Source organism: Podarcis filfolensis (assembly GCF_964270895.1).
Source record: "Podarcis filfolensis genome assembly, chromosome: 3".
NCBI classification, from domain to species: Eukaryota; Metazoa; Chordata; class Lepidosauria; order Squamata; family Lacertidae; genus Podarcis; species Podarcis filfolensis.
This window is the reverse complement of record NC_139606.1, coordinates 117,769,728-117,784,728: the sequence shown is the minus strand read 5'-3', so window position 1 is coordinate 117,784,728 and position 15,001 is coordinate 117,769,728. Positions and strand designations below refer to the sequence as shown.

General features: G+C 46.8%; 1 protein-coding gene across 7 annotated transcripts in view; it reads right to left on the bottom strand.

Moving 5' to 3' along the window:
- The window catches only part of KIF13B (kinesin family member 13B), a 196,976-nt gene that overhangs the window by 100,042 nt on the left and 81,933 nt on the right, over positions 1-15,001 (bottom strand). For all 7 annotated transcript variants that reach the window (XR_014545790.1, XR_014545791.1, XR_014545792.1 and 4 more), the window contains 3 exons: positions 8,236-8,448; positions 6,906-7,016; positions 4,441-4,575 (listed from right to left, as the gene is read on the bottom strand). Coding sequence is in view for 3 of the 7 variants with exons in the window: in XM_083604747.1 (XP_083460873.1) it covers positions 4,441-4,575; positions 6,906-7,016; positions 8,236-8,448 (459 nt within the window). In the remaining 4 variants the exon portion in view is untranslated. The remainder of the gene's footprint in view (positions 1-4,440; positions 4,576-6,905; positions 7,017-8,235; positions 8,449-15,001) is intronic.

The window sequence follows — 15,001 nt, the reverse complement described above, 5'->3', positions numbered from 1 at the left end:
ACATGGGAGGAAGATCCATAGCTCAGTGGCAGAGGACCTCCACTGAATTGCAGGGGGTTGGACTAGATGACCCACGGGGTCCCTTCCAATTCTACGATTCTATGCACCCGAAAAATCCCAGGTTCAATCCCAGGCAGCCCCAGAAGGCCCAGCCTGAAACCCTGTAGAGCTGCTGCCAGTCAGGATATCTGTTGTTGTTGTGGTTGTTATATTTGATTATATCCTGCTTTCCCCCCCAGGACCAGGACTCCAGGTGGCTCACAAAAATGTAAACCTACACAGATAAGACGCAACTAGCTAAATATATATATATATATGGGGCAACTGTTAAAAAAGTCATTAAACTCTCTCTGGGACTGAAGATACATAAAATGAAAGGGTTTAAAGTCAGTGAGAAAGAGGAGGGTTGGTTTGAGAAAATATTGGATTATTTGGGCAGGTTTGAACAATATGGGGCAATTAAAATGTTAAAAGTTAAATAAACCTTGTGGCGGGAGGAGTGTTAAGGTATATAGAGTTGTACATATGGTTGATTTGAATATGTTATTATTGATTACGTATACCCAAAGTATCAGCCGCCTGGGGGGTTTTCACTTTGTTTTCGCTGTTTGTGTTTTGCTTGTTGGTAAAAAAAAATTAAAAAAATAATTTTAAAAACCCACAACTATCTATGGGATTAAAACAATGCAAAAACACACACACCCATATCTACTAAAATACGGAAAGAAATAAAACTATAACTTGGCCAGTGGGTCTGACGCAGTATAAGGCAGCTTTCAGTGTCCCTAACTTGTGAAGAATCTGACCTGCATCAATTCAATCTTATACTGTATCAGAGAAAAAAATTTGGCTAATGTACCCCCAAAATTGAGTGGGGCCCCACCTCTCTCTCTCTCTCTCTCTCTCCCTCACCCCCTGTTCTCTCTTTCTTCCTGCCACCCCTGTTGCTTCCTCTAGGATGCCATGAAACGGGCTGAAGATTTATTGCCCTCTCCAACTGCTGGCGTCTCCCTTGATTCCAAGAGCAAAAATCCAGCTTTTAAAAATTATTTTTCATTCGTCAGAGGAGAAGCAAATCCGCGACGTAGGGCGAACGACAGCAGACAAGGCCGAGGCGGCGCTGTGAGTTTGTTTGCACAGATTCCTGGGAATAACATATACTGGATCAGGTCCACTGGCTTCAGAACACCTGCCGACTCTTTTCCTAGAGGACGGACTGCATTAAATAAGGAGGACCTTGTTTATTCCCCTCTATCGCACCAGGATCTGAAAGTGCCCGCTTCCTCTTTCTCGCCCCTCCCTATATTCTCCTGACCTCTAACTTATCAGGGCGCCGAGAGGAAACCCGATCCTTCTGCAAGAGACTCAAGGTCACCCTCCCGAATTTGTCTCGCTGCCAAGGCATTCTTGCTGCGCCTTCGGGCTCAGAAACGGGTGTGTTTGTGTGTGTGTCGGCTGACAAAGCACTTTTGAGTCACAGCCCAGACACCTACACCTCCGGGAAGTTCTCCGGATCCACTCCAAAAGCCTCCGATCAGCTCTTTTGTTGCTTTTTAGCAAGCAAGCAAGGGGGGGTCTGAGGAACCCTCCCAGCCCTGCATTCTTCCAGCTGCTGCAAAGCAAGCTCTCCTTAAAGAGGGAGCTCTTGCAACGACCAATGGTCCATCTGGCTCTGCAATGCTTGCACGGACTGGCAGCAGCTCTCCGAAGAGCTAATGGATTGAGGTTGAATCCTGACAAGACAGAAGTACTGTTTTTGGGGAACAGGGGGCGGGCAGGTGTGAAGGACTCCCTGGTCCTGAATGGGGTAACTCTGCCCCTGAAGGACCAGGTGCGCAGCCTGGGAGTCATTTTGGACTCACCGCTGTCCATGGAGGCGCAGGTCAATTCTGTATCCAGGGCAGCTGTCTAACCAACTCCACCTGGTACGCAGGCTGAGACCCTACCTGCCCGCGGACTGTCTCGCCAGAGTGGTGCATGCTCTGGTTATCTCCCGCTTGGACTACTGCAATGCGCTCTACATGGGGCTACCTTTGAATGTGACCCGGAAACTACAACTAATCCAGAATGCGGCAGCTAGACTGGTGACTGGGAGCGGCTGCCAAGACCACATAACACCGGTCTTGAAAGACCTACATTGGCTCCCAGTATGTTTCCGAGCACAATTCAGAGTGTTGGTGCTGACCTTTAAAGCCCTAAGCGGCCTCGGTCCAGTATACCTGAAGGAGCGTCTCCACCCACATCGTTCTGCCCGGACACTGAGGTCCAGTGCTGAGGGCCTTCTGTGGTTCCCTCGTTGCAAGATGTGAGGTTACAGGGAACCAGGCAGAGGGCTTTCTCGGTAGTGGCACCCACCCTGTGGAACGCCCTCCCATCAGATGTCAAAGAGATAAACAACTACCTGACATTCAGAAGACATCTGAAGGCATCCCTGTTCAGGGAAGCTTTTAATGTGTGACATTTTAATGTATTTTTGATCTTTGTTGGAATGGGTGGGCGGGGTACAAATAATAAATTATTATTATTATTAATATTATTATAGGAGGAGAAGAGGCATAATAATAATAATAATAATAATAATAATAATAATAATAATAATAATAATTTATTTATACCCTGCCCATGTGGCTGGGTTTCCCCAGCCGCTCTGGGCGGCTGCCAACAAAAGATTAAAAATACATTAAAACATCGGTCATTAAACACTTCCCTAAACCGGGCTACCTTCAAATGTCTTCTAAGCATCAGATAGTTGTTTATTTCCTTGACATTTGATGGGAGGGAGTTCCACAGGGCAGGTGCCACCACCGAGAAGGCCCTGTGCCTGGTTCTCTGTAACCTCACTTCTCGCAGGGAGGGAACTGCCAGAAGGACCTCGAAGCTGGACCTCAGTGTCCGTGCTGGACGATGGGGGTGGAGACGCTCCTTCAGGTATACTGGACCAAGGCTGTTAGGGCTTTAAAGGTCAGCTTTTAACTGTGTTCGGAAACATACTGGGAGGCAATGTTATAACAGGTTTCCACTTCAAACCACAGTCACAACTGCTTGTGTACATGCAGGAAGACTTGGGTTCTAGTCAGTAGTGAAACAGTGCTTCAGAGATGAAAGATACAAAGTCTCTAGCTCAGACTTCGCATCAGCTAGGATCTCTCTTCCAACCCAAACATGGTTGATGTATCATTGTGTTTTCAATATTGTACATGGTTGATGTATCATTGTGTTTTCAATATTGTGCTCGGAGCCATTCACAGTTAATTATACAGTCGTACCTTCTCTAAGGCAGCCTATTTTAAAGTTTTTATGTGTTTATATGCCTATCGCACTTTTAAACTTAAAATCTATTGTTGTATATTGTTTTAAATGTTTGTTTTGCTGTTGGGATTGTAGTTCCATTTGTGTTTCTCAAGCTGGTCTCTGACCGTAATAAATTTCATGTTCATGTTCATATACAGTCGTACCTCGGAAGTCGAATGGGATCCGTTCCGGAGGTCCGTTCGACTTCCAAAACATTCGGAAAGCAAAGAGCGGCTTCCGATTGGCTGCAGGAAGCTCTTGCAGCCAATCAGAAGCCGCGTCAGATGTTCGGGTTCCAAAGAATGTTCGCAAACCAGAACACTCGCTTCCAGGTTTGCGGCGTCCGGAAGCCAAAATGTCCGACTCGCAAGGCGTTCGCAAACCAAGGTACGACTGTAATTCATAATTATAAAAGTGTAGAATCACAGCATCATAGTGTTGGAAGGGACCCACGGGTCATCTGTTCCAACCCCCTGCAATGCAGGAATCTCAGCTAAAGCATCCATGACAGATGGCCATCCTGTTAGAATTCCTGCTCCGTGGTTGCAGTCATGGGATTGTTGTCTATCACATGACGGTGTATGTTTTGACTCCACAGAGTGGGAAGTGACGGAGACAGGATGTTTGTGCTCCTGTGTTCTGTGAAGTGGGACTATTGTCTTTTGTTCTTTCTCTTTGCTGTCTGATGCTAGAGAGAGAGGGAGCCATGTTGCAGTGCTCCGTGTGGGTTCATATGTAAATAAAGTAGATTAGCCAAAATGCCGAGTTGCTGAGGTCTGTTACGCAAACTGTGAACACTCTGCAGATCCCTAAGTGAACCGGTGTCTGTTGGCATCGGTCGCTGTGATATTTGGGCAGAAGAAAGCTTTTGAAGCTCCCGAACGATTGACCAGGAGGGAGAGAACATGCCAGTTGGGCATGTGTCTCTGCCAGGGTCCTACTCGAGTGCAGGATGAGCTCCTGATACATCCAAGCTCTGCTTACAAACCTCCAAGGAAGTAATCATCATCACCATCATTTTCTACAACTACCACTACTGTTTCAATAGCTGGCAGATTCTGCCAGAGTGGGGCTCATGAACTGAACTCACACCCGAGGGGGGAAAGCTTTCGTTTGGAAATGACCCCGTGTAACGTTCCGGCATTTCACCTTTAAGTAGTAGACCAGGAGTTCGTTGAGAGCCGGATCCGCGTTCAGATTCACCAGGAAGCACTTGTTATCGCCAACTTTGATCCCAGAAGACTGGAGAGAGATGCCAAGGCTTTCAAGCTGCTTCTGCCGCTCCTGCGCGAAGGAACAAAAATCTTACGAGAAAGAAGGTTGGGGGATTGGGGAGGGATGATGGACTGGGTGAAGGCCAATAAACTGAAGTTAAATGAAATTATTTTAGAATGTTGCATCATTTTATTGTTGTTAGCCGCTCTGAGCCCGGCTTCGGCTGGGGAGGGTGGGATATAAATAAAATATTATTATTATTATTATTATTATTATTATTATTATTATTAAAAGGTAGGAAAACGGTAAAGGCGACTATGGGGTTGCAGCTCTCATCTTGCTTTTCAGGCAAAGGGAGCCGGCGTTTGTCCACAGTTTTCTGGGTCATGTGGCCAGCAGGACTAAACCTCTTCTGGCGCAACGGAACACCGTGACGGAAACCAGAGCGCATGGATATGCCGTTTACCTTCCCGCCACAGTGGTACCTCTTTATCTACTTGCGCTGGTGTGCTTTCGAACTGCTAGGTTGGCAGGAGCTGGGACAGAGCAACGGGAGCTCACTGTGTCGTGGGGAATCGAGCCGCCAACCTTCCGATCGGCAAGCCCAAGAGGTTCAGTGGTTTGGACCACAGCGCCACCAGCATCCCTAAACTGAAGTTAAATCCTGGCAAGACGGAGGGTCCTGCGGGTCAACCTGGCACTCAGGTTTGGGAACCAGGGTATTGAGCGAGCAGGCACACAGCTTAGGGGTATTTAGGGGTAAGCCTTAGTGGCAAGGGGTAATCCATGCAGCGAGGGCCAATTCTGGACAGGGAGAGTATGGTCTCAGTGGTCGAACAAGCTCCAAGTTAGATTACTACAACGCACTCTACATGGGGCTAACCTTGAAGGTGGAAGCTTCAGCTAGCACAGAATGCTGCTGCCTGGTTATGGTAAAGGTAAAGGTAAAGGTAAAGGGACCATTAGGTCCAATTGTGACCGACTCTGGGGTTGCGGCGCTCATCTCACTTTATTGGCCGAGGGAGCCAGTCATGTGGCCAGCAGGACTAAGCCGCTTCTGGCGAACCAGAGCAGTGCACGGAAATGCCGTTTACCTTCCTGCCGGAGCGGTACCTATTTATCTACTTGCACTGGTTTGCTTTTGAACTGCTAGGTTGGCAGGAGCAGGGACTGAGCAACGGGAGCTCACCCCGTCGTGGGAATTCAAATCACCAACCTTCTGATCAGAAAGTCCTAGGCTCTGTGGTTAAACCACAGCGCCACCTGCGTCCCTCTGCCTGGTTATGGTACAGAGAGGCAAAAAGTGACCTTATAACCGATATTCCCAAGACCTAGAAGCTATTGGATTCTACTCAAGAAGTTAGTATAATAAATAATAATATTTTTTTATTTATACCCCGCCCTTCTGGTTTAAAAACTGGGCTCAGGGCAGCTAACAGCAAATATAAAACATTGATTAAAATGCAACTTAAAAACAGCATAAAACACAACATAAAATGCAGCATCAATATCAATAAAATTCAAAAATTTCAGGGATCATTTCAGGGGCGGGGGACCCAGTAAGTAGACATCAAATGATCACCAGGGCTAACTGGCCAAGTTGGACCTACTAGGGCCCGAAAGGAGACCAGGGAAGAATTTAAATGTGGGGTCCCAGAAAGGGTTTCTTCATAGAAGAGGAAAGGGAAAAGGGAATAGAGGATCAGGCTAATTCAAATTGAAGGCCGGGCGGAATAGCTCTGTCTTACAGGCCCTGCGGAAGGAGATCAAGCGTAAAATGTACTAAATGACTACAAAGCAGTACCTTCACCAGGACCCTCCAAATTTATGATCAGGGGATGAGGCCCTACTCATCCTCCTGCGAGGAGGACTAGCAAGAAGAGGGGATCTGGCGCAGGGCACTCTTGGTGGTGTCCCCTCCTCTGTGGAACTCCCTCCCACGGGGGATGTAAATGCTTCTTCTACATTTATCCAGTTGAGAGTTTTATGAGGTTTTTCCGCTGCTGGTTTTAACTACGGTCTGCAATATGTAATCTCCGACTTTACCATTGTTTTTGCGTAATTCTATTATCATTTGCCACCTTCCCTTCGGGGAGGGAGATCGGATTACAAATCGGAAATAACAAACGAACAAACAAAACAAACAAAGTGGTATCTAGTCCACGAAAGCTAGTGCCGTAATAAATCTGTTTGCCAGTAAACACGTCCTTTGTTTCTGAAAACAGTAATAATCTCCCTTGGAAAACAGCCACCCCAGGAATTAAGCAAAGACCCATTTGGAGAGCATGAACTGGCCAGCTTACCCCAAAATACCATAAAGTCATGTGAAGGGATTATTTGAGTGAGGAACTCGCCTCTCATTCTGCACCCCCAGCCCCCCTCAAAACAGAAATACAGACCTGTGCGATCTCCTCTGTTTTCCTCAGTTTCTCCTCCCAGGTCACAGTCATCTCCTGGATAAGTTTCTCAGACTCCTCCAAGCGGTCCTTCAGTTCTGGAGACTTCATAGCCTAGGAAGTCGCAGAAAGGAAAGGGGAGAGAAAGCAGGAAAAGGAATATTTCTCACAAATACCACTGCTTAAGGGGGGGGGGGGCCTCCCAGCTCTCTTATCACTGTGATCCGAGTTACTGAGAAAAGGAACCAAAGATGCTGCGCACGGGAATCGGCAGCCGTGATGCGTGAGGTTTTAGCTGAGGGCACCGGCATGGGAAAAGAACCAGCCTTGCAAAACTTGACTTCATTAGTGCAAAACAAACAGTTATAAGACGGCCAAGGTCTGTGCCAAGGTGAGAGGGGTTAAAAGGTACCGGCAGAGGGGGACTTTGGGTTGCCCAAAAGAGCAGGAAAACAAACCTCAAAAAAACCCAACAATAACCCCGTGAGAGAGATTTGAGATGCCTGGCTAAAACAAAACAACTTTATGGGAACTCTTTAATGAGCTATAAATTGGAGGGCTATCACTCAGTTAACGGAACTCATAGCTGCATGAATTTTGCCTATGAATGAACACCTTTTGTTTAGAGTCGCATTTCTCGGTCCCAGAAGGAGCCACCACGAAAGAGGCCTTCGCTTCTGCGTGAAAACAGAGGGTGCCTCTTCTCAGGTGTCACCTACCGCCAGCAAACAATGTTGGCAAGGAACTAAATATATTTGCAAAATCTGGTGCAGGTCTTTGCGGACAGTTACCGTATTTTTCGCTCCATAAGACGCACCTAGTTTTTAGAGGAGGAAAGCGGGAAAGCCACGTTTTGGGGGGATCAGCTCACAGTTGTGCAGCTTCTTTTGCAAAGGGGAAAAGCCCCGTTTTTTTGAGGATCAGTTCAAAGTTGTTGAGCTTACTTTGCAAAGGAAAAAAAATCCTGTTTTTATGGGGTTCAACTCACAGTTCTTCAGCTTCTTTAGGAAAGGAAAGGGACCCCTTTCTACAGTTTCCAGACAGATAATCTAATCAGCCAGTCCCATGTTGCCGGGGAAACAAACGGCCTCCATCTGCAGAACATTCAACAATGGAGGCCTGGGCAAGGGGCCGGAAAGGGAGCCAGCGATCGACCACACATTCACTCCATAAGACGCAGAGACATTTCTCCTTACTTTTGAGGAGGAAAAAGGTGGGCCTTATGGAGCGAAAAATACGGTAAATCAGTCCATTAGAAAATACAGAAGTTCAATTTAATCGGCTAACTTGGTGCTGCAGGACCAAGGAAACTCATTCCAGGCAGCAAACCCACCTCAGCTTTGGTGAGCTGTTCCCTGAGTTTCTCCACTTCCTCCCGGAGTTCCCGGATGATCCTGGCGTTGGGGTCTTCATTCACCACGGCGTGGTTGACGATGTTCTTGGCCCGGTCGGCGTACCGCAAGGTGGAGAGGGTCTCGTCGTAATTATCTGCCGCGGGGCTCACCGTAGCGACCATGGCGGTTTTGCTGTTGCCGCCGAGGCTGTCCTGGGAAGTGACGTCACGGGGTAAGAATGTGGGCACTTTTGCACACTTTGGACAACAGAGGGAACAGATTTCTTGCAGAAGCAACCCGCCCTCCGCTGCACTAGACACACGTTTTGCTACACACAAGTAAACCCCCCAAATACCTATGTCGGCTGGTAAAGGTAAAGGGGCCCCTGACCATTAGGTCCAGTCATGGACGTCTCTGGGGTTGCGGTGCTCATCCCACTTTATTGGCCGAGGGAGCCGGCATACGGCTTCCGGGTCATGTGGCCAACTAAGCTTCTGGCAAACCAGAGCAGCGCACAGAAGCGCCGTTTACCTTCCCGCTGGAGCGGTACCTACTTATCTACTTGCACTTTGACGTGCTTTCAAACTGCTAGGTTGGCAGGAGCTGGGACCGAGCAACGGGAGCTCACCCCGTTGCGGGGATTCGAACCACCAACCTTCTGATTGGCAAGTCCTAGGCTCTGTGGTTTAACTCACAGCGCCACCCGTGTCCCATTATGTCGGCTGAAGAGCAGCCAATTTCTATATCCACCCATGTTGGCAAATAGCTTGTGGTTTTCAACCTTAGAACAAAAGAGCAGCCTTGTTCAAGAAAGTCCAGCATCTGCACTTTGGAACTCCCTGCCAATTGATATCAGGCAACTGCCTTTGCTGTGCTATTTTCCGCCTCTGCCGAAAACGCTTTTGTTTAAGCCGGCCTACCGGGACATTTACGTTTGATGTGCATTTTAGCGTTTAATTTGTTTTGTAATGAATATCCTTAAAACTTCTGGTTTTCTGAAAGATTAATGGTCTCGTTAGATAGCAAAATTCATGTTAAATTGCTGTTTTAGGGGTTGTCTTTAAAAGTCTGGAACGGATGAATCCTTTTTGCATTACTTTCTATGGGAAAGCACGCCTTGGTTTTGGAATGCTTTGGTTTTAGAACGGACTTCCGGAACAGATTAAATTTGAGTACCAAGGTACCACTGTACTGATCTTTCTGGCTGATGGCTGCCCTCCAGGATCTGAGCAAGAGAAAGGGCTTTGCTTCTAACGGGAGATGCTGGAAGGGTACGTGGGCAGACTTGAACCCAGAGCCTTCTGCAAGTAAAGCATGTTCCCCACGACTGAGCAATCCTCCCTCTCGCCATGTTGGACTTTTTGGAGCTGGCTAACCTGACTGGAAGAATCCGCAATCAGAAAGAGGAGGAACACCAAGAAGATTGGAAGAAATTTAAAGATTATCTAGCTAAATATTGTAATATAAGATAATTAGAAGTCACTTGAAAGTCTCAAATAGGCTTAGGATTTGCAATTCTGGTTCTAAACGCAGCATAAGGAGTCTCTATAGTATATGGTATTTTAAAATGGGGTTTCAGAGATTTTAGGAGTTTTTGAATGTCTTATGTAGATTTTTCAATTTCATTGTTCTGTATGGGACAATGACAATAAAGATATTGTATCGTATCGATTAGAATAAGAATGAGTTGTAAAGTATTATGGATTTAGACAAATAAGAAAAGAGAAGAAGATAGTAAATCAAAGGAGTTAATTTTATTAGAAAGATGATTTTGGAGAACTGTTACAAGGTGATACAATGAAAATTCACGATGAAAGTTAAAATGGGTTTTAGAAGTAATAAGTGTTTATATTTTTCTTTCTTTTTTCTTTTAGTACTGTAATGTGTTTTCCTTTGTGGGTTTTATATGTGACATTTGTCATAAAGGTGGAAAATCAATAAAAAAAAATTGGTTTTTTAAAAAATCCTCCCTCTCGCCTGGCGTGCTTTGGAAGGGAGCTGCACACCGGCGATGTTGGGTTGCGGTGGAGAGCAATCGCAGCCAAAACAAGGTGCAGGGAAAAGGCTGAGGGATCTGCACACTTTGCCTGTGAAATCTAGGTCACGCGTCGCCACTGGGCATCATTAACATTGTTTTTATCTCTGCCTCCCCCCTCCCCCCCCATCCCTACCACTCCTAATTGTTTTGCTGAATTTAAGCTTTCCATAACCACCCTCATTAAATCCAGGGGGGCAGCGGTGAGAACGGCTGGTTCGGATGTGGGAAAACGCAGGTTCGGACCTGAGGCAAGTGACTTATCGGCCCAATCTAGGCCCAAGGGGATGGGGGCGGGAAAAAGGAGGTAGCTCTGTCTGCTTGGAGGAAGGGATAGAGATGGAGTGGAAAGGGCTCATAGCCGCAGCTTTTCTCTACGCAAGGCGTGCAGGAAATTTGCAAAATCTGGTACGGGTCTTTTCCCCTCCCTCTTTCATAGCACTGTAATAACTCGTGGACTTCCAGGGAAGCCAAAGATTCAGAACAAATAATAATTTATAATAATAATTTATTATTTATACCCCGCCCATCTGGCTGAGTTTCCCCAGTCACTCTGCGCGGCTTCCAATCGAGTGTTAAAAACAATACAGCACGAAATATTAAAAACTTCCCTACACAGGGCTGTCTTCAGATGTCTTTTAAAAATAAGATAGCTGCTTATTTCCTTGACAACCGATGGGAGGGCGTTCCACAGGGCGGGCGCCACCACCGAGAAGGCCCTCTGCCTGGTTCCCTGTGACCTCACTTCTCGCAATGAGGGAACTGCCAGAAGGCCCTCGGCGCTGAATCTTAGTGACTGGGCAGAACAATGGGGGTGGAGACGCTCCTTCAGGTATACACGGCAGAGGCCGTTTAGGGCTTTAAAGGTCAGCACCAACGCTTTGAATTGTGCTCGGAAACGTACTGGGAGCCAATGCAGATCTCTCAGGACCGGTGTTATGTGGTCCCAGTGGCCTCCCCCAGTCTAGCTGCCGCATTCTGGATTAATTGCAGTTTCCGGGCCACCTTCAAAGGTAGCCCCACAAAGAAAAGGACTTATTCATGCAGCAAATAGTTGGACTGTGGAACTCCCTGCCACAGGAGACAGTGAAAGCCAACGGACTGGGATGAATTTGAAAGTGGATTGAACAGATCCACGGAGGAGGAGAGGGCTATCAAAGGCTACTAACCTCCAAGCCATCCAGTTTTTTTAAAACCTTCCCACAAGCATCATCCCGGTGGAGTACAGGGTCAGATTTAAGGTGCTGGTTTTGACCTTTAAAACCCTATACGGCCTAGGACCCTTGTACCTACGGGACCGCTTCTCCCGGTCTGCCCCACGGAGGACCTTAAGGTCCATAAATAGCAACACCCAAGTGGTCCCAGGCCCTAAGGAAGTTAGATTGGCTTCAACCAGAGCCAGGGCCTTCTCAACACTGGCTCCAGCCTGGTGGAACGCTCTGTCTCATGAGACCAGGGTATAAATAAAAAATATTATTATTATTATCCACACCACCACCCCAAGGCCAACTTGAAGGAAAATTTTAAAAGGGTCTTCCTCATTTCCCTGAAAACTGTATCAAGAGTAGCTAGTTCTCCGAGTTTCCCGTAACCTGAGTGCCACTACTCGGAAGGCCCTGCTCAATTTAAGCTGCCCTGGAGCCTTCTTGGGAGACATGCAACGGGCTACAAATCAGGTTTTGTTTAGCTTTTAACCAATAAAACCCCGGAAGCTGTAGTTCTGCAGCAAGCAGAGGGTATTTCGAATCAGGAGAAGAGGGGGAAGGGTAGGCAAAAGGGAGAGCTATGACTCTAAGCCCCTCCACCCGAGAAAGTTGCCCAAGATTTCACCTCTAAACAGGGGGTAAACAATCAAAGCTAATGAAATACTTGAGGCAGGTACAGAACTGAATAATTGTGCAACATGACTAAGCCGGCCAGGTATGTGCTGGCACCAAAACACTGGCAAGAAGCGAAAGGAACTGAGGAATCAAGAGGGGTGCGTGTTTTTCTCCCTCCCGTCCGCCACATAAAACCAGTGCCTGGGTAAAAAAGAAAGAAAGAAAGAAAACATTGTATTTATGTGGATTAAATGGATTTATCTGAAGGTAGCCCTGTTTGATGCTTTTGAATTATGGTGCTGGAGGAAACTCTTGAGAGTCCCATGGACTGCAAGAAGATCAAACCTCTCCATTCTTAAGGAAATCAGCCCTGAGTGCTCACTGTAAGGACAGATCGTGAAGCTGAGGCTCCAAGACTTTGGCCACCTCATGAGAAGAGAAGACTCCCTGGAAAAGACCCTGATGTTGGGAAAGATGGAGGGCACAAGGAGAAGGGGACGACAGAGGATGAGATGGTGGAATAGTGTTCTCGAAGCTACGAACATGAGTTTGACCAAACTGCGGGAGGCAGTGGAAGACAGGAGTGCCTGGCGTGCTCTGGTCCATGGGGCCAAGAAGAGTCGGACACAACTAAACAACTAAACAACAACGACAATCAGGCAGCTTCACTGAGCCCTTGCCAACATTCTGTTCAAACTCCTGCCTAGTGCAGTTATACTTTTGCAACAGCAGCCGTCGAGCCAGACGTCTTTCCCGGAACATGGAGGCACCCTGTATCTGTGGCATTTTGCACGGCCTCATCCAACCCTTCCCCCTTTGACCTGCATTTCGTACGTGTTTCATGACTGCCTCCCTCTTGCAGACTGGAAGCAAAGGGCTAATCTCTGAAGTCAGCAGTGATGACATGATGTAAATTTGGGTTACGCAAGGTTAAAAACTCATTATGAAAATAAAATGGTGTGTGTGTGTGTGTCTGGGTACTGATATAAGTAAACAGACTCAGAACCAGCCTGCCTATTGACTACGAACAAACCAAAATGGGAAGCCACAAAAAAGGGAGACCAGAGATACTACTATTTATTTCTTTTGTGAACTTCTTCCTACGAAGCATCGGTGTGGTGCAGGGGTTAGAGTGTTGGACAAGGACCTGGGAGACCAGGGTTCAAATCCTCACTCACTCAGTACGTTTCCGAGCACAATTCAAAGTGTTGGTGCTGACCTTGAAAGCACCTAAACGGCCTCAGCTCAGTATCCCTGAAGGAGTGTCTCCACTCCCATCGTTCTGCCCGGACACTGAGGTCCAGCGCCGAGGGCCTTCTGGCAGTTCCCTCACTGCGAGAAGTGAGGTTGCAGGGAACAAGATAGAGAGCCTTCTCGGTGGTGGCACCCGCCCTGTGGAATGCCCTCCCACCAGATGTCAAAGAGAAAAACAACTACCAGACTTTTAGAAGCCATCTGAAGGCAGCCCTGTTTAGGGAAGCTTTTAATGTTTAGTAGGTTATTGTATTTTAGTGTTCTGTTGGAAGCCGCCCAGAATGGCTGGGGAAACCCACCTTTGGAGCATATTTCACAATGCAATTTTTTTTAATTAAAAAAAAAACACAATAAAAAAAACAAAAGCAAGAGAACGTATAAAGCTCTGCCTCTGGGGAAAAGTGAACCAACAGCTCACAGAACCAGAGAGGCTGCTGCTGCCTGAAGTTTGTGACTTGCAAGTTTTTGTTCTTGTTATTATTTTTAATGCCTTTATATCCCACCAAGTCGGGATGCAAGGCAGCTTACAGCATTTAAAAACACCATTATAAAACTCAAAGCAAAAAATAAATAAAAGCAAACAGGATGGAATAATTGAAATACATTAGGAAACACGTTCAGAACCAGCAGCTAAAGTACAGTTTGCCCTGACAACAGCCCAGTGATCAGCATCACCTGCATCTTAATTTCCTGAACAGGAAGGTCTTAGCCTACCAGCAGAAGGATAACAAGGAGGGAGCCAGTCTGGCCTCTCTTGGGAGGGAATTCCACAGTAAGGGGGCGGCCACAAAAAAGGCTCTGTCTTGTGTCACTACCAGGTTTGGTTCAGATGTCGATTGGACCTAGAGAAGCTGCTCACCTGATATAATCGCATGAGTACTGTTCCAGACTATTTTTCATTCTCATGTACATTATATCACTTCGAAAGAAAGATTCAAGGACTTTCAGGGACTTCAGTCTGATAGTTTTGATGTTTTGCATTATTTCATAAAGTTTTCTATACTGCAATTGTTTCTGGCCATCGTGTTGCTTTCGATATTGCTGACACCTGAGGACCTGGGCGGATTCGTACAGGGAGATGCATCCCGCCTTTTTTCCAACAGGCTTTTCCATTTTTTTAAAAAAATGGCTCTAAAACAGCCACATCTTCTGACCTGACAAGCAGAAGCACTGAGAAGGAGGGTGAGAGGAATGGGAACTGAATGATAAGAAACATACCAATGTAAAAAGAGCTTGTCATAGAATCATAGAATCATAGAGTTGGAAGAGACCACAAGGGCCATCGAGTCCAACCCCCTGCCAAGCAGGAAACACCATCAGAGCACTCCTGACATAGGGTTGTCAAGCCTCTGCTTAAAGACCTCCAAAGAAGGAGACTCCACCACACTCCTTGGCAGCAAATTCCACTGTCGAACAGCTCTTACTGTCAGGAAGTTCTTCCTAATGTTTAGGTGGAATCTTCTTTCTTGTAGTTTGGATCCATTGCTCCGTGTCCGCTTCTCTGGAGCAGCAGAAAACAACCTTTCTCCCTCCTCTATGTGACATCCTTTTATATATTTGAACATGGCTATCATATCACCCCTTAACCTCCTCTTCTCCAGGCTAAACATGCCCAGCTCCCTTAGCCGTTCCTCATAAGGCATCGTTTCCAGGCCT